Below are 18,991 nucleotides of genomic sequence, written 5' to 3' on the forward strand. Positions count from 1 at the left end.
TAGTCTGTCATCGTTTTGAGCCCCTGCCACATAGCTCTAGAGTCAGCTTGTTCAAACTGGAGTTCAATTTTATCCCTGTAGCGCCGTTTGGCCTCTGACACTGTCCTCCTTACGTTGTATCGCGCCACCTTGTGGTCATTCATGTTGCCTGCCACTAGGCCGTCGTTGTATGCTTTGGTGCGCTCTCTCAGAGCTTCACGGACGGATTTGTCTACCCAGGGTTTTTGATTTGGGTAAACTCTCATTTTGGTAGTGGGGATTGTTTTCTCCACCCTAGTACAAACATAGTCCAGCACTGTCTCCGTGTAGACATTAATGTTATCTGTGTCGCGGAACACATTCCAGTCTGTGCAGTGAAACACAGACCGGAGCGTCTCCTCTGACGTCAAATCCCATTTCTGCACCTCTCGCGAGACTACAGGAGTACTTTTAATTCTCTGTTTGTACTTTGGTGAAAGAAAGATTGACGCGTGATCTGATTTACCAAAGCCACTATCAGAATGAGCCTTGTAGCCACCTTTAAATTGCGTGTAACAGTGATCTAGGATGTTACCGCCTCTGGTGTTGCAAGTCACATGCCGATAGAAGTCAGGTAATACCTTTTTCAGATTGGCGCTGTTGAAATCGCCCAGCACCAAAATGGCGGCGTTAACGTTCGTCGCTTGTATTCTATTTACCTCGTCGTGGAGTCTGGTGAGCGCGGCGTTGTTGCTGGCTTGCGGTGGAATATACACTCCGATCAGGATGATCGCCGTTAACTCCCTCGGGAGGAAGAAAGGACGACACTTGATGGTTATATATTCCAGGTCTGGGGAGCAGTGGTTGGATAATTCCTTCACGTTAGTTGGATCGCTCCAATTTTTGTTAAACATGAAGGCAATACCTCCTCCACGTTGTTTACCGGACTCTGATGTCCGATCCTTGCGATGGATAAAGAAGTGATCGGCTGGTTGAATTGCGTGGTCTGGAACCTCCGGCGTGAGCCACGTTTCAGTGAAGCAGAGAACGTTGCAGTCCCTAACGTCTCTTTGGTATTGAATCCTTGCTCGGATGTCATCCAGTTTATTGTCAATTGATTGTACATTGGCTAGCAATATACTGGGTAGTGGTGTCCTGTGCCGCCTGGTTCTCAGCCTGTTACGGACTCCAGCTCTCTTTCCTCGCCGTCTGGGTCCTCTGTTCCTGGGATCAAGGAACAAAGGATCTGGTCCTAATCTCCGGAGAATTTCTTCAGGCCATTGTTGCGGTTCGGAAAGCTGGTCCAGTGAGTAATCCAGTTGGTAAGTTTCCCGTAATCCAATGTCTATGAGTGACTGACGGTCATACACATTAAATGCACCAACAGTTGGTACAAACAAAACTCTAAAAACTATAAATATTAACAAAAGTAAGCACAGTCTCGACGGAGCGCACAGACAGGCAGCCGTTCGTTGCGGCGCCATCTCAGAATCAGAGATCAGACTACACTTCAATATAATGAGCGTGACCAAAAGGACAACCAACACTAGGAAATGAAAAAGCAGTTGACACTGCGATCTCCAAACTTAAATAGACTCCACATGGCCATAGGCACAGCTGGACTGCATCAGGTGCAATCAAGCCCACACACCTGCCGACCCATGAGGCAATTAATCACAGGGAACAGGGATTGACAGCTATCCCTCACAGAGAGGTGAAATAAAGCAAAAATAGACAGCTGTCCCTCACAGAAAGGTGAAATAAGGCAAAAACCATGACAGGACCCCCCCTCTAGGGGACGGCTCCAGATGGACCCTCTGAGACACGTCTCCGAAACTCCCGAACAAGCTCAGGGTCCAAGATGTCCCTGGCCGGAACCCACGTGCACTCCTCTGGCCCATAACCCTGCCAGTCCACCAGGTACTGTATACCCCTAACAACCCGCCTACTGGACAGGATACGCCGTACAGTATACACAGGTTGGCCATCAACGAATCGAGGGGGAGGTGGAGGTCTCTCTGCAGGAACCAACCTGCTCCTCCGAACCGGCTTAAGGCGGGATACGTGAAACGTAGGGTGTACCCTCATCGACGAGGGTAACCGAAGATGCATCGTGACTGGGTTTATCTTGCGAACAATAGTGAAAGGGCCCACAAAACGGGGAGCGAGTTTGCGCGACTCCACCCGTAACGGAAGGTTGCGTGTGGAAAGCCACACCTGTTGGCCCACACGGTAGGAAGGTGCAGGGCGACATGAAATAAGGCAAAAACCATGACACGATCATCAGTAACGGCTTTATGTAGTATGGGTGATATATTGATCAGATGGTTTGCAGTGAAATTAATAAACAATTGGGCTGAAAATAACGTTAGTGTCCTCTTACCGTGCGTCAAAGAGACTGGCGGTGAAATATCCCAAGTATAGGACGTCGATCGCCTAGGTCCATTTCCGGTTTGTATGTCGCAATAAACGCCGAAATCATATCGATTATTACATTTATAAAGCGATCCATTATGTACATTGTGTCTGTCGGGAGCCTTGCGACAATATCTGACGGCCGGATGAATTTAATTGACGCACATCGGCCACTTCCTGTTGTTCCGAGTGTAACTCGCCCAACCATTCACCAGGCGGCAGTATTGAGCCGTCGTTGTATTGAGCCGTAGGGTCCAGGTGCAGCGTCGGAGGTGTATATATCAATTATGAATGCCATGGCGAATAAATTAAATATTGATCTCAATAACGCTGTACAGCGAGATCTGGCGGTCAAAGCATGGCGGGCAATAACGCTTTAAAGCGTGGATGGCGGTGGATGTGTTAAGGACTGCCTGAGCTCTTCAATTAGCCCAGCAATGGCGGTTATATCAGCGGGAGCGTCGTCCTTCTTGGATTCATTTCTCAGTTGTCTCGTCGCCATTATGGTTTTTGCAGCCAAAATAAATAGGTAGAAACATAAAGGGGGTATATACAAAAAGGTTTAACCGAGTTGAAAATATAAAAAGAGGCTTTTAGGACTAAATATAAAAATACGGGAGTCACATCGTGGCAATGAGCGACTACTCCATCCTCGACCCGGAACCGGAACCAAATATCAGTCATTTCTGAAAATAAGTTACAAAAGTTAAAAAAAATAAAAATGCGTTTTGGAAAATAGGTCTTTATTTGATTATCATAAAAAAGTGTTTTCTATACAGAGATATCGACATCGGTAAATATCGGTATCGGCCAGAACAGCAATATTAATATCGGTTATCGGTATCGGCCACAATTTTCACATCGGTGCATCACTAATTGCAACATCTCTCACCTTTAGGCCGGCCTCCACACGGCCGCAGAGCCAGCTCACCCCCAATAGATGATATTTCTAATCTGTCAACTGTTCTATATTGCCCAAAAAACTGTCTAAATCCCATATTTTTCTGGAACTTTACATATAGAAGGAAAGTTGTTGAAATTTTTTGTTCTTGTTGATTGAAAGATTACTCAAAAGATTTGCTGTGACATATGAAGAATAATAACAATAATCATACACATATTTTATATCATTGGAAATCCCTAGTTGTTATCTTCAATATGGTACCATGTATATGAGGTACTTTGACATACACACTAACTAATAATCCATCACAAACCCATGACGTTCAAGTTCAGGAAGGTTCAGATTTGGGACACAGGCAAAAGAGGGTTACCTCATACTTGAAGTTGAAAGTAGCTTGTGTTAATCAAGTAATTTTCTGTATGTGCTGTATTTCTGTCTTGTAGTAATTCTTGTGATAATGTGACTCTAGGTCTGGTAGGGCATCATAGGTAAAATGACCTAAAATGACCTGAAAAAACACTGATAGAAAACGATAGGTTATGTAGATAACCTAGTTATATTAGTATAGGCTAAGCTCCCGCTCTGAGCCTTACGAGATACTCTATATCGCCTGTGATACCTAATGTATCTCCCACGAACAAAAACACATGCACCCCACCTGTATGGGGCCCCGCCCCTTATGGTGGTACCACCCATATAATCATGACTCTGGTCATGACACACCCTTCCTCGCCAAAAACCCGTCCCAGGAAAAGATCCCTCAAGAGGGAACTCAGGGCGCGCAGAGCGGGAGCTTAGCCTATACTAATATAACTAGGTTATCTACATGTTATATTTCGTATGGCATCGCTCCCGCTCTGAGCCTTACGAGATAATGGGGAAGAGCGGGTGCGAGACCCGACAGATGTACCCCCTGAGGACCCGTAAGCCCACATCAAGGGGTGCGGGGAGCCCTGTCACCCCATCCTTCCTAACGAAGGGGGGGCGCAGTCAACTCCACCTGAATGCGAACAAGAGGGAGCCAGAACCCCTTGAACACACCGTACAGGCGGAACCACGTGTGACTCAACACACTGCGGCCCATACCCATACACTCCCGCTACCCGACCAAAGGACGGGAAGCAGGAAAGGCCACAGACCCCAGAACCGCCTGGGAGACAGAACCCCCGGTCATGTCCATGAGGTAAAACCTTACAAAGGGGCCCGGTGAGGACCATGAAGCTGCAGCACAGATGTCCTCCACCGAGGCCCCACCCAGGAGAGCGGCAGAGGCAGCCACCCCACGAGTGGAGTGCGCCCTGACGCCCCCAGGGGGATCCTGCCCAGCCAACGTGTAGCAGAGGGCAATACCCTCGCACAACCAATGGGACAGGCGCTGCTTCGACAGTGCCTTACCAGCACGAGCCCCACCGTAACAGACAAAAAGCTGATCGGTAACCCTGAAGTCCTGAGTACGGCTGAGGTAAAACCCCAAAGCACGGACTGGACATGACAGGTGAAGGCCCGCATCTAACTCACTAGTGTGAGGAGGAGGACGAAAAGCCTGAACCACAATATCCCGGGAGCGGAAGGAACTCCGGATATTCTTAGGCACGAAAGCAGGATTAGGTCGCAGAGTGGCACCGCAATCGGTCCGAAAAGACAGGCACTCTGGACGTACCGAGAGAGCACAGAGCTCACCCACGCGTTTAGCGGAAGTGACAGCCAGTAGGAACGCGGTCTTGAAAGACAGCCGTCCCAACGGCGCCTGCTCGAGCGGCTCAAACGGGGCCAAGGACAACCGACCGAGGACCAATTGAAGATCCCAAGTCGGAGCCAAGGAGCGTTGCACCGGCTTAACGCGTCGAGCGCCAAGCAGGAAACGCTTCACAAGAGGGTGGCTGAACAAGACATTCCCCTCAAATCCCTCATGATAGGAGGATATAGCTGCTGCATATACCCTCACTGTCGAAGCCGACAGACTATCAAGGAGAGACTGGAGATAACCCAGAGCAGCATCCAGGGGGCAGGAGACTGGGTCCCAGCCCCCCCCCCTTACACCATTCTTGGAACGCACGCCACCTGCCCGCGTAAACCGCGACAGTGGAGGGAGCATGCGCACACCGGATGGTATCAACCACTGCGGGATCCATCCTCTCCAGACTCACCCTCCCACCAGCCACACCACCAGGCGTTGACCCAACACCGGAGGCTGGACAAGCACTCCGTTGTGCTGCGAGAGGGCCGTCGCTGACCACGGAATGACCCAAGGAGGAGCGACCAGAAGCTGGATTAAGACCGGGAACCACACTGACGTGCCCCGGTCCGGCGCGACCAGGATCACCGTCCTGCGCTCCCTCCGTATCCGCTCCAACAGCTGACTCAACAGCTGTACAGGAGGGAAGGCGTACAGAAGACCGGGCGGCCACGGAAAGGTCGAGAAGGCATCCACCCCCAAGGGGGGATGATCCGCTCGACTGAGCGAGAACCACAAGGGGCACTTGTGAGAACGTCGGCACGCAAACAGATCTACCGAGGCCTCCCCGAACCGATCCCAGATCTGTCTGACTATGTCGGGGCGGAGTTCCCACTCGTCGTGACGAGGACCGCCCCGAGACATTATATCCGCCGCCACATTTTCCGTACCAGGAACGTGGAGCGCCCGCAGACTGCGCAGCCTGCGGGATGCCCATAGCAACAGTTCGCGCGCCACCCGGAGCAGGCGGGCGGAACGAGTCCCACCCTGCCTGTTGATATACGCCGCCGCCGTCACATTGTCCGTCCTGATCAAAACATGCTGGCCTACCACCAGGTGGCCGAGCCGTTTGAGGACCAGGAGGACCGCCTTCAACTCCAACACATTGATATGCAGGACAGCTGGGTCGGCATGACCCGTCCAGCTGCCCCCCACTGCGTGGGTCCGAAACGCCCCTCCCCAACCTGTGAGAGAGGCGTCGGTGAAAACCGTGACGTGGGAGCCTCTGCTGCCCATGGGGACCCCAGCGGAGAGGATACCCAGCCTCCCCCAGTGGGCGAGATCCCCCCATATCGACAAAGGAACCGTCAACCGTCTCCCTTTGCCCCACACCGGATCTATTCTCAAAGAGAGAAACCACCTCTGTATCCGCCTCATAAAGAGGAGGCCAAGAGGAACCACCGTGTGGGCCGCCGACATAAGGCCCAGCAGACGCATCACCTGCAGCGCCGTAACCGTCCCTCCCAGACGGAAACCCCCGAGCGCGTGACGGAGATCCCCCCGACGCTGCTCCGAGAGGGTCGCAAGCATGGGCTTCGACCTCAATGTCAAGCCCAAGTACTCCACCTGTTGACTGGGAAGAGGGGTACTCTTCTTCCAATTCACAGCAAAACCCAGGCTGGTGAGGAATTCCACCACCAGTCGAGTATGAGACCTGGCAACCTCCTCTGAACGGCTGAGGAGCAGAATGTCGTCGAGATAGAACAAAACTCGTATCCCCCGACGACGTAAAGGCCCCAGAGCAGCCGCCACGCACTTGGTGAATGTGCGGGGAGCCAGAGAATAACCGAACGGCATTCTGTGGTACTCGTACGCTACGCCCTGAAACAGGAACCGTAGGAACTTCCTGTGAGGAGGGAAAATGGGTATGTGAAAATACGCATCCTTCAGGTCTATGGAGGTGAACCAGTCCCCCCTCCTGACAGCAAGCAGAAGGAGTCGGACGGTCAACATCCTGAATGGTCTCACTACAATCAACCGATTGAACATGGACAGATTCAGTATAGGTCTGACCCCCCCAGTTTTCTTGGGCACCAGAAAATAACGGGAGTAGACGCCTGACATTGCGTCCTCTCTCGGGACCACAACGACGGCCTGCTTCGCCAACAGAGATTGAATCTCGTCGGCCAGGGCTGTCACCGCGCCCGACCCTAACAATAGGGTCGGCACCAAACCTGAGAACGGAGGATGGGGCCGCGCAAACTGCAAAACCAGCCCCGCCTCTAACGTTCTCCTCATCCACCGATTCAAGGGACATTCCCGTCGCCATATGTGAATATAATCCCACAGCGCCCCCGCCGTCAACTGACGCTGGGCCGCAAGGAACAGCAGATAATTGGCCCGGTCCCCCCCGTCGTGCAAAGCACCCAAGGGGGGACCCCGACAGAAAGGGCCGGTTTGATACGGGAGGAGCGGTCATCAAACTTGTGGACACACACTCACCCCCTGAACACCCCTCCAGCACACGCTGAGGAGCCGTTCCGCAGCCAGACACGCAAGGCCTGAGGACCCCATGGGCTCCTACACGCCGAAGCCCTGCAGTGATATTGCTACCACTCAAATCACGCCAGCCTCTCCTTTGCAGACCACTGCCGGTTTGACGGGAGTGGGAGGCAACAGCGCGATACCCCGCCTGGCGAGGGCGAAGCCGGGGTAACCCCTGCTGAGCATTCAACAGAAGAGGCACGAGTCCCCCTGCTGACCACTGAAGCTAGTGGCAGCTGCAACACCAGGTTCCACCCACCCACAACCTGCGGTGTAGGAACCACGCGACGACGGAACATTCTCACGGACAGACCCAGGCTCAGCCATCAACTGGGTGTCAGCCCCTGTCTCCATGAGAAGTGAAGAATGGGGCCGCATACGCTTCAAAGAAGGTTCGCGGCCCGCAGCCAAAGGAGAACGCTCAAAGCCCCGCTTCTGGGGATACCAGAGAGAGGACCGAACGGGGAGCGGGCTGCTCGCGGCAAAATGACGACGGGGTGGTTTACCAACCCCGAAATCACCAAAAATGGCCGATCCCTCGGCCGCCAAGACTGTCGGCCTTGCGAAACCCTGTCGATTCTCCAACCAGGGCACCACTGGCGGGGGAAACATGGCCGCCTGTCGAGGATCTCGCCACAGTCGTTGACGAGACCGTGCTCCCACCCCTGGCTGCACAGCGTGAGGCGGTGTAGGACCCGAATCAAAAACCGCCTGCGCCTCCACAGAACGCCCAAAAAGACTATCTGTGGAAAAAGGAGTCGTGAGGAGAGAAAACCTATCCTCTTCCCCAAGAGGAGACTGCTCCAACCAAAGATGCCTAACAACCAAAGTCGATAGCATCCGAATCCTCCCCGCAGTTATAGCTTGCGACTGAGTCAAGATCTCTATAACACCACAAACATGAATCACGTTCATAGTGTCGGTTGGACTCAAAGACCTACAACCCGACGCCATCTTGGATAGGAAAGTAGCCAGCTGAGCCACAACACTGGCCGCCGCTAAATGCCATCCTGCAGCAGTATACCACTCATTCGTCCATACTGCCACCCTCCGAGCCGACATGCTATCAAGCAACGGCCGGGCGGAACGTCGTTCATCCCCGCCTGGGCACAACAAAGAAGCTACCTGGCTACTTAGCCAAGGTACCCCCGGGCTGCACCCCGTCGTCAGCCCCTTCACCCGCAAAAAAGGTAAATAGAGCTCAGCGATCGCCAAGACATCGCCCACTACAGTGGAACGATCGCCAAGCCGCCCCGGCCCTGGTGCCGAAACATACTCCACAGCACGACCAACACCGACATCGACGCCTACTGACACAGACCTCACCTTTGTACAAGCCGACCCGATAGCCAAACCTTGCACGCTGCCCCTCGGTCCGTCGCCGTCAGCCGAGGAACCACCAGCATAGGTCTGCGTCGTCGAAACAAGCTCCGGAGAATCCAGGGAAACACAATCCTCCGGTAAGCCCTCAACATTATTAATCTTCCTTAATCTTTTCATTCCGCTAGCTCGCATGGTGCATAGCATCCAGTACGCTGGGACGAAAATAGAGGAAGGGTGTGTCATGACCAGAGTCATGATTATATGGGTGGTACCACCATAAGGGGCGGGGCCCCATACAGGTGGGGTGCATGTGTTTTTGTTCGTGGGAGATACATTAGGTATCACAGGCGATATAGAGTATCTCGTAAGGCTCAGAGCGGGAGCGATGCCATACGAAATATAACTGGTATAAATCTACCTATGACATAATGTCTGAGGGTCTTTGAGGTACACACATTGATAGCCCGTATGGATTCAGAACTAACAGATCCACATCAATGGCTCTCATGCAGGTAGCAGAAGAGTTAACAAATTCAAATCGATAATAAACAGTATGCAGTTGGAGTTTTTATTGATCTGAAAAAAGCTTTCGATACCATTGATCATGACATCTTACTCAGGAAACTTGAAAAGTATGGAATTAGAGGGGTAGGGCTCAGTTGGATAACAAGTTACATAGAAAATAGGAAACAATGTGTGTAGAACGGGGAGACCAGATCATCCTGCAAAGTGATAACATGTGGGGTACCGCAAGGATCCATTTTAGGCCCGAGATTATTCATATTGTATATCAATGATATCATTGCTGTTTCTGATAAACTTAAATTTGTCATTTTTGCAGATGATACTAAAATTTTTTATTCAGGTGCAGACCTTCAACAGTGGCTAACAAATATTACAGGTGAACTGGGGAAGCTGACATGTTGGCTTGATACTAACAAACTCTCCTTAAATATAAGCAAGTCTAAATTTATTTTGTTTGGTAATAAAAAAATACATCCGGATACTCGAGTAGAGATATGCATAGACAATGTTCATCTTGAAAGAGTAAATTAATATACTTTTTTGGGTGTCGTGATAGACCAAAACCTCAGCTGGAAAACTCATATTAACTATGTAAAGAAAAAAACAGCGCGTAGCTTAGGCATCTTAACTGACACAGACATACTTTTAAGTGTGGTTCGAGCTCTAGGCTGTTTGAAATTGAGTGCTCTTCTTAAATTAAATTATCTTTAAACAAAATGTGTAAGTTGCTTGGCAGTTTTAAAACTAAAAACTATCTCTGCTGTTTTAAGGTCAACTAAATCAATGAACTTTAATGCCCCTAGTTAAAAAAAACAGTGTGTTTGTAGGATGGAGATAACTAACATTGTTCACAACCCTTATTGCCTTTTTCTGTAAGATAATAATAGGATTCAGATTAGTTTTGTATGTGTTTCCCCAAGTTTCTATACAGTAAGTTAGATAATAAAAGAGTACAATAAATTGTGTATAATGATCTCAAATTTAATATGTGTCTGATTTTTCTTAAAGGAGTGAAACTCTGGAACAATCTATCGGATGAAATAAAAAACAGCAGGAGTATTTTTAAGTTTAAAAATATGTTTAAAAACAGGGTTCTAGAATCCTATAGTCAAATTTAACCTACATGTAGAATCTGTTTTTTCTACCATGAAGTATTGATTTTCCTATGTTGGCTTATGTTCTTTTCGGGAACGTTTTTAGTTGATTGTTGATCTTTTTGTTTGTTTGTTTGTTTTATCTTGCAAACTTAAACTTTTTTTGTTCTTTTCGGGATCGTTTTTTGTTGATTGTTGATTTTTTGTTTGTTCGTTTTATTTTTGCAAACTTTAACTTATTTGAATTTGTTTTTGAATTAGGGGTAGGTTGCTCTATAAGCCTTTTGTGCTTCAAACCTATCCTTTTCGCGTGTTTATTTGTAAACATTTCGGAAAAAAAATTGTTTTATTGTTTATTATTTGTAAACATTCTAAATATAATAGTTCATTCATTCATTCACACCTTTTCAGGATCGTAGTCTGGTGCTGTCTTTTGAACAGCCACATTGGTGAGGTGCACGTCTGAATAGAGGCATTAAGGATATAAAATATCCAGAATGTGATCAAGCATCTAAAATCTAAATCCTACCATACAACAAAAATCTTCTCACATGCGGGTCCCTGAAGAAAACAAATCTTTCCAGATGGAGTCCAAAGAATTGGGAACTCCTAATCTACAGTACCATACAGGTATCATCACCTTCTTAAAATAATGGCCTAATAATGTAATTTCTTCATGATGCTGGCCACCTCTGGTAAAATTGCCTACACCCTTAATTGAAAAGATCATGCTGTTCCAACCCAGTTGTGACATGTTTAATACATATCATGTATAGGGAGGTGTAGTGGTTACATCATTGCTGTTTTTCGTGTTCCACACTATGTCCAATGCAATGTATTTCCCCATTGCCCATTTCTAAATTGTCTTGTTTAAAACAAATAAAGCATTAACATTGGCATGGTGTACCTTTCTGTGTTTATTCATCCACAATCTATCAACATGAAAATATTCGCAATTAATCATAAAAAAGAAATCGCCAACTTTTATTTCAACCAAAAATGTTTAAACAACTCGTTTTGTGCAAAAATGGAAAGCTTTTCAATTTCCATGTGGCTGAATTGTTACAATAGCCGATAATCCATTTTCCCAATGATAAAACCCTATACGGGTGGAACAACCATGCAGTGACGTCAGACAACACCTCCCTATTGTATATTTGGTTCAGTTTATTGTTATTCTCAAACCTTGAAAAAAGGTGTAATATATGTAAAATAATTTGAGTGAATGCCTTTTTCCACAACATGTACCGTATCTGTGATCTGATTACTGTGTCATTATAATGTAATTATAATGTAATTACAATTATGATTGTACAATTACAATTATGTAATTACTGTTATTACATGTGATCCGCTACTATCCCAACCCTGTGTGAGAAGGATACACTGGTCATCGATACTGTCGAGGGAGAAGCGCGTGCTGGAGAAGCGGGCGAAGCCGTCTCGATACAGCCAGGCCCTCAGAGGACTATACTGAAGGATCACACACACACACACACACACACACACACACACACACACACACACACACACACACACACACACACACACACACACACACACACACACACACACACACACACACACACACACACACACACACACACACACACACACACACACACACACACACAGACACACGCACACACACGCACACACACGCACACACACGCACACACACACACACACACACACACACACACACACACACAGTTATGATTAGTCACAAGGGGTGTCACAAGAGTACAAGTCATCATCATGGAAATGACACAGATGACATACTCACTGATGTCACCAGCACGTACACTCTCAGATCAAACTTTTTACCTGTGGGGAGGAGAAAACACTCAATTAAAGTTCTGTTAGCGGAGCAGCCGACTCAATTAAACATGTATTTCCTCCATAGAGGCAGGTGAGCCTTCCACAGGTAGGCCACATGAGAGAAGGCCGTGGCAGGGTCTATTCCCCGGGCAACAGGGCAACATGCGGTTCCAGAGGCAGGAGTACATGGTAAATGGTAAAATGGCTGCATTTTTATAGCGCTTTTATCCAAAGTGCTTTACAATTTATGCCTCACATTCACCCATTCACTCACACATTCACACACGCAACCATGCAAGGTGCCAACCTGCTCAACTGGAGCAGTTAGGGGTTAAGTATCTTGTTCAAGGACACATCGACAAGCTGTCCGGGGAGGAGCGAGAATCGAACAGGGAACCTTCCGATTACCAGACGACCGATCTACCTCCAGAGCTTACTGTCGGTCGTGGTCTTCAAAAACCATGAGACTTGTACTTCTCCAAAAGGGATAATCAGCTCACAGTATAATCAGATGTGTCTCTTCATATGTTTCACTGAGGAAATGGTTCCAAATCGTACATCGTATCAAATGTTATGAGTTTCACAGGCCAGTAACGCATGTAACTAGGTAACTTAGCACAAGGCCTATGAAACTCAGAACTTTTGATGCAATGTACAGTTTGATGCAACCATTCCCTCAGTAGAACATATGAAGACACATCTGATTATACTGTGAGACTCTCATTTTGGAAAAGGTTTTTGAAAGCTAAAAAACTTGGATAGGAGCCTGGTGATAGGATAAGTCTCTCTAAACTAAAGCGATCAGTGAGGTTATGGCCTGTACTAGTAGTCAACATCATGCCAGACAATGTTTAAATAGGGCCCGGGTTAAGAAAAATAAATAAAGTGAAGCCGCCCCTTTAACCACCCACCACACCATCTCAGCCTGCTTAATACAGTACATCTCTGAGGAGAACAGTTTGCTGTACCACCAATGAGGTAGGGGTTCTCTATGTAGCGCTGGGCAACATAGCTCTCCACTTCTCGTCTTTCTGCCTCGTCTTTCTGCTCCTCTGCACGGCTGTCCTGCGGAGACAGATATCGTGCAGCACGTGTGAATGTATCGGCTTTTGATCTTCCAAACGTCATAAACAGAGATCAGATCGGAGTAAAACTTTTCAGACGCACTTTCCAGCAAACAATCCAGTTGAGTCATAGATACAAATCAAACGCTCATGTTTATTGTGATCCCATCGAATTCCAAGCATTAGGATTCACAATTCCAAACAAATAACGAATGAACAAATCTACAAAACAAACTTTTACTGCGAGTAGGGATGTCCGATATTATCGGCCTACCGATATTATCGGCCGATATCGGCATTAAAATGTGATATCGGAAAATATCGGTATCGGTTTTCAAATTTTTTACATTCTATAACCTTTATTTACCCAGGCAAGCAAGTAAGAACAAATTCTGATTTTATTTATTGTCAAAAGTATGCATAATGTTGTGTTAATTCCACAACAAGAGATATGTAATGTTAATTACCTGAAATTATTAAATTTTTGGGGGGGGGGGAAACCCTGCATATATCGGTATCGGTTGATATCGGTATCGGAAATTAAGAGTTGGACAATATCGGTATATCGGTATCGGTAAAAAAGCCAATATCGAGCATCCCTAACTGCGAGTATTAAGTGTGTGGTTGAAAACTGTATGATCACCCCGTCTTTCCAAATCTAAACCGTCCTTGTTCCCGGTAGACACCCATTTTAACACCTGATAATGATAATCAATCAGCGAACCATTAGGCCTACCATTACCATACCATATCAACAGAGCGTCCTGTTTTTATTCATTCCAACTCCAGTGACTTGTCTGGGCTGACTGTCACAGAACATGAGGTGCGCAAGGTCCTGTCCAGTACTAAGGCTAGGAAAGCCACTGGCCCGGACGCGTCTATTCGAAACCCAAACGGTTCGTGCTTCCGCGTTCGCGTTTTCCGCTTTGATTGGCCACTGACCTACGCTAGTTTTGCCGACGCCGTATGAGCGTAGAAATAATGCGTGGAGAGCGAGCGGAGAGCGAGCTTCGCACACACGCACTTTGAAATGGGTATCACAGTAGTACGGCCTACTGTAGAACATGACATTATTAGCATGACATCTGATTTATTAATGCCAATACTAGGGACAAACGCAATTGGCACAAGTGTAAATCATGGATTAGTCACTCAGTTTTAACATCCGCCGACTTAGCTCACCTCGTTCGTCTGCTGGCTGTCGAGCCTATGGTCACACGTTAAAATCACTCTTGGTTAAAGTTTTTTTTTTTTTTTGCGTTTAATTAATTTATCCACTCTGGTTGGATGGTGTGTATGTATGTATTGTGCTGTATAATGACAATACATTCGAAGGTGTCTGACGCGCCACTGTCATGTCCATATAGGCAGCATAGCGATTTCAAAATGAGATTCGATTAAAATGTATTGTCATTATACAGCACAATACATACATATACATACTTTATTTATTGCATTCTGGTGTTTTTGCACTTTGTGATGGATTAAATTGACAGCTATTATAGAGCTCAATGCCACTGAAGGCCACACCAAAGCACACATTATGACAACAACCTTGTCTTTAAACATGACACTACCATCATCAATGTTAGGGTAACCAGGTCAAAATTCAGTCGCAGGACAGCAGAACTGCTTTTGCGGGACAATGCGGGACACGTAGGAGGGGGGGGGGAAATATATGATTTATTATTTAATTTATTATTTAAATGCCTTGATTTCATATTCGACGGTAGGCTATATATAGCACATTTTGTTATTAATCTGCTGTAAATTGTCAGTATGGAATGTTTATCTTATGTTTTTTTTTTTTTTTTTTATCTTTCTTCCCCTCCTTTTTCCCGATTTTTCTCCCATCCCACCCTTCCTGGTTGTTGCGTATTTTCCCCTACTGTTGGTCCGGGAGACCGGAGACTGTCACATGCTTTCCTCCGACGCATGTGCAGCCTGGGGCAGGCCAACCTGGCCGCGCAGGTTCTCACCGGGGAGAGTGTAGCGTGTGGGAGGCCACATTATCTCTCCTCAGTTCCAACCCTCGCTGAGCAAGCGCCCCGACCGAACTGTAGGGGTCGCTGTCCACAACGCCCAGGACCCACCCTTCAGCTTTCCCACCCCCTGATACAGCCAATTGTATCAGTGTGAGGCCAGCCAAGCTGATAGCAACGCCGGGAGCTGGATTCGAACAGGCGAATCCTAGTGTCTCCCGGTGTTGGTGACGAACGTAATCTCCGTGCATCTTATGTTATTTTAACAACATGAATGAAATATAATATCCAGTAGGCTTAAAAACGCATTTTATGCAAGAGAAAATGATGTAAACAGCTGGGGCCGAGTTTCGCTATTACCAGTAAGGATATGCTACTTTCAGGATACATTGTTGCATTTTTGTTGCTTTTATTAAAACAAGCTTGTAAATTAACTGTGTTCTGACCTGATTCAGTGCTGTTGCTTAAACTTGTATTTCCTGTTGGAACGGGCAGCATCTAGCAGGGCCTTCTCTTTTAGCACATGGGTGTAAAACTCCTGGCATGTGCAGCTGTAGTTCACCTTCACTTGTATTTCGCTTTTGATTAGCTCAGCGCTGCAGCGGTTCTTTTGATCGGTCCAGGCACCCACCATCAATGAAAACAGTCTCTCGACAAAAGCGTTGGTGACCGGGATGCTTAACACATTCAGCAGCAATCACGAGTATACTCTTTATTGGCCGCCAAGAGTTGAGCGCCAATAACGAGTAAACTCGTTTTTAGATCCTTTGATATTTTTCCTCTGATCCCCGTTCTAAATCATCATCCGGATCATTCTAGCCGTCCATGGCTCGTTTCTCTACGTTGGAATTGCAATGCCAATCGAATATCACCAGGTAGCAGTATTGCCTACCTTTGAACTGGAATGGCTTGGCGTTGATACACGTTTTCCTTCCACATTTCTTAAGGCCTCCTCCTGCTTGAACAGAGATTCACATTGATCGCCTCAAAATTCTGTTGCCGAGGCACATTTCCCATCGAAACGTGTATAGACATATACACTGGAATTATTCTTTTTGGAATACCTTCTGGCTAAGGTAAGGTTTCAAGTTTCAAGTTTCTTTAATAGTTGTCATACAGAAGTACAGAATACTTTTATACAAAATGCTTCTTACTGTTACGCTCCAGAGACTGTGCAAGACAAGATAAGTATGAAATAAAATAACATAGTATAGCATGTAAATTAGAAGTAAAAAAAATGAGGTCACAGTGTTCAGTATAGACATATGTACAATGTTCGATGCAGAGTAGACGTAACTGAGTTACCATATAATATACAATACTGTGTAGTGTACTAATATACAATACTATATAGTGCAAGGCAGAAATAGGATGAGGTGCAATTTAGGTACAATTTACAGTAGGTGTAAATAGGTATATTCTATGTCTATTTTACAGATTAAAACAACCCCCCCCCCCCCCCCCCCCCCTTGATGATTTTGTGAAGGTACATGTGTACATGGTATATACCTTTGATTTGGGAGTATTTGGGGGATCAACCAGGACGGTTTGGGCTTATTGCACATAACGCGTTTTATCTTGCGATCTATGGAAGAAAGGCTGGATTATCTTGGAAATGCGCGATGTTTAGCGTGTAATAAACCACAAACTACAGTGTGTAGAAACAAACTCTTTTTTCTATGTTGGACTACAAGTAGTGTCTGTCAAATGAGCCACACCATTGTCTCCACAGCTATAGTACAGAACACACACACAGCTCTGCAAACAGTGTGAAACACTGCATAAATGGCCATTTTAAGCTGGCCTTGAAGCGGCAGAGATGGCGCTGAAAGTGTTAATGCGAAGGATACCAAAGTAGTCATGTTTGGCGTAATTGCATGCTTGAGCAGCGCTGTCCACTTTGTTGTGAAAGGATCTCTCGCTGTGACTTCTCTCACCCGTGGCAACAGAACACAGAACCCATCGTAAAAAAAAAGAAAATCCATGTCCAGTTTGCTGCTCATGTTAAGAGCTTCAGCTGCTTCGCGAAGTTCTTGGAAGCTGAATTCTCTCGAGAGCCAAGCATGAAATTATGTTTTTTTTTTACATCTACTTTTTCTCCCCATTTTTCTATTTTTCTCCCATCCCAATTTCGTATTATCCAATTCTACCCTCCCCTGTCTCAAACATTGTTAGACCATGCACCTCCCACTGGTCGGCTGCAATGTGGACCAAGCCTTGCATCACGTGTACCCTCCGGTACTCGAGGAGGCAGCCGTCGCATCTTTTCACCTGCACAGCACGATCTCTCAGTGGCGGGGACGAACACGTGGGAGGCTCACGCTGCCCCCGATACTTCCTGATTCTGCTGTACAGGCGCACCAACAGACCTGTAGGAGTCGCTGTCCACAACGTCCGATCCCCACCCACCGGCTTTCCCACCCCCTAATACTGCCAATTGTATTAGTATGAACGACCAGCCAAGCCGGAAGCAACGCCGAGAGCTGGGCTCGAACCCAGCATCTCCTGCATTAGTGGCGAGCGCCTTGCCCACTGCGCCACTTAGCCGCCAAGCATGAAATTATGTTGACAGTCTGGTCTCCTCCATAGACTGGGGCTGAGGCATGCAGAGGGGAATCCCTCGCGTCACGGCACGTGCATATGCCCATATATGGAGAGGCTCAAAATGTCCGTTAGTGTCATCGGAATCAGACGGATAAAGCAATGGTTTTACCCTGATTATTTGATTATTGCCACTTCCACTAAATGCGGGACATTCTTCTGTTGATGCGGGATGCGGGACAAACGTTTCATTTTCGGGACTGTCTGATGGGTGGTCGGTCACCCAAGCGATTCAACACAACAGCATTGCCAAAGCACTCACTCACCAAAGCTGTGGGCTTTCTTGAAGAGGAAGGTCGCACAGCGGGTCTTCCTCTGGGCGAACCTTTTGATGACTTTGGGAAAAGATATTTAGAAAGACAGGACAGGAGCTTGCTAAGCTAGGAGCTTGCAAAGCAAGTAGCTAGCTACAACAACTAGCGTTAGCCTACAGTCTGCAACACAAGGCCCCGGTCAACTACACTAGCTAGATAAAAAAAATATATATATATATATAACAATGCACAATAAAGTTGAACAATAAAGATCTTAACAGATGAATTAATTATTATATTATAATTATTATATTAGGCTAATCTCTTTTTCTTTTCTCGCCTTCTCTCTCTTTCACCGCACTTTGAATACCAAAGGAATGATGAAGAATCGAGAACAATCTAGCATGCCAAGCATGGGATAGGACATGGTGTTCTCTGAATGGTTATCAATGGTGTCAATCATTCAAGCCTGATTCAAATGAATAGGTGAAACAGTAGGCGTGCATTAAAACAGTTACTGTCCAATCAACGACATATAAGGTACTATTTTGCTTGCAATGTAAGTAATTGCAAGCGAAATGTGTGTCACCTGAAAGGGGAGCTGTTTTTCCTGTTTTACCTGTTGTCTTATAGAAGCCTCCTCTGTTACAGATCTATTGCTCTAACCTCAGTTTTAATGAAATGTTTAGAGCGGCTAGTGCTGAATTATAGAAAAGGTCAGATTCCTACCTGGCTTGATCCCTGGCAGGTTGACTACAAGAAAAATAGATAATTTACATATAGTCATTTGATGCTGATGCTTTTATCCAAAGCGACTTACAAGTTCTGTAT

The 18,991-nt window shown here is 46.7% G+C and overlaps 1 protein-coding gene across 1 annotated transcript in view; it reads right to left on the minus strand.

The window, feature by feature from the left end:
* Window positions 1–18,991, minus strand: part of LOC311222920 (putative tubulin polyglutamylase TTLL9) — a 94,109-nt gene that overhangs the window by 37,217 nt on the left and 37,901 nt on the right. The window contains exons 5-11 of the mRNA XM_084307586.1: window positions 18,890–18,913; window positions 18,173–18,241; window positions 16,198–16,260; window positions 13,228–13,324; window positions 12,225–12,265; window positions 11,824–11,911; window positions 10,842–10,900 (exon numbers count right to left, since the gene is read on the minus strand). Of these exons, the coding sequence (XP_084163712.1) occupies window positions 10,842–10,900; window positions 11,824–11,911; window positions 12,225–12,265; window positions 13,228–13,324; window positions 16,198–16,260; window positions 18,173–18,241; window positions 18,890–18,913 (441 nt within the window). The remainder of the gene's footprint in view (window positions 1–10,841; window positions 10,901–11,823; window positions 11,912–12,224; window positions 12,266–13,227; window positions 13,325–16,197; window positions 16,261–18,172; window positions 18,242–18,889; window positions 18,914–18,991) is intronic.

This window comes from Notolepis coatsorum, assembly GCF_963971535.1.
Source record: "Notolepis coatsorum genome assembly, chromosome: 2".
Classification (NCBI taxonomy): domain Eukaryota; kingdom Metazoa; phylum Chordata; class Actinopteri; order Aulopiformes; family Paralepididae; genus Notolepis; species Notolepis coatsorum.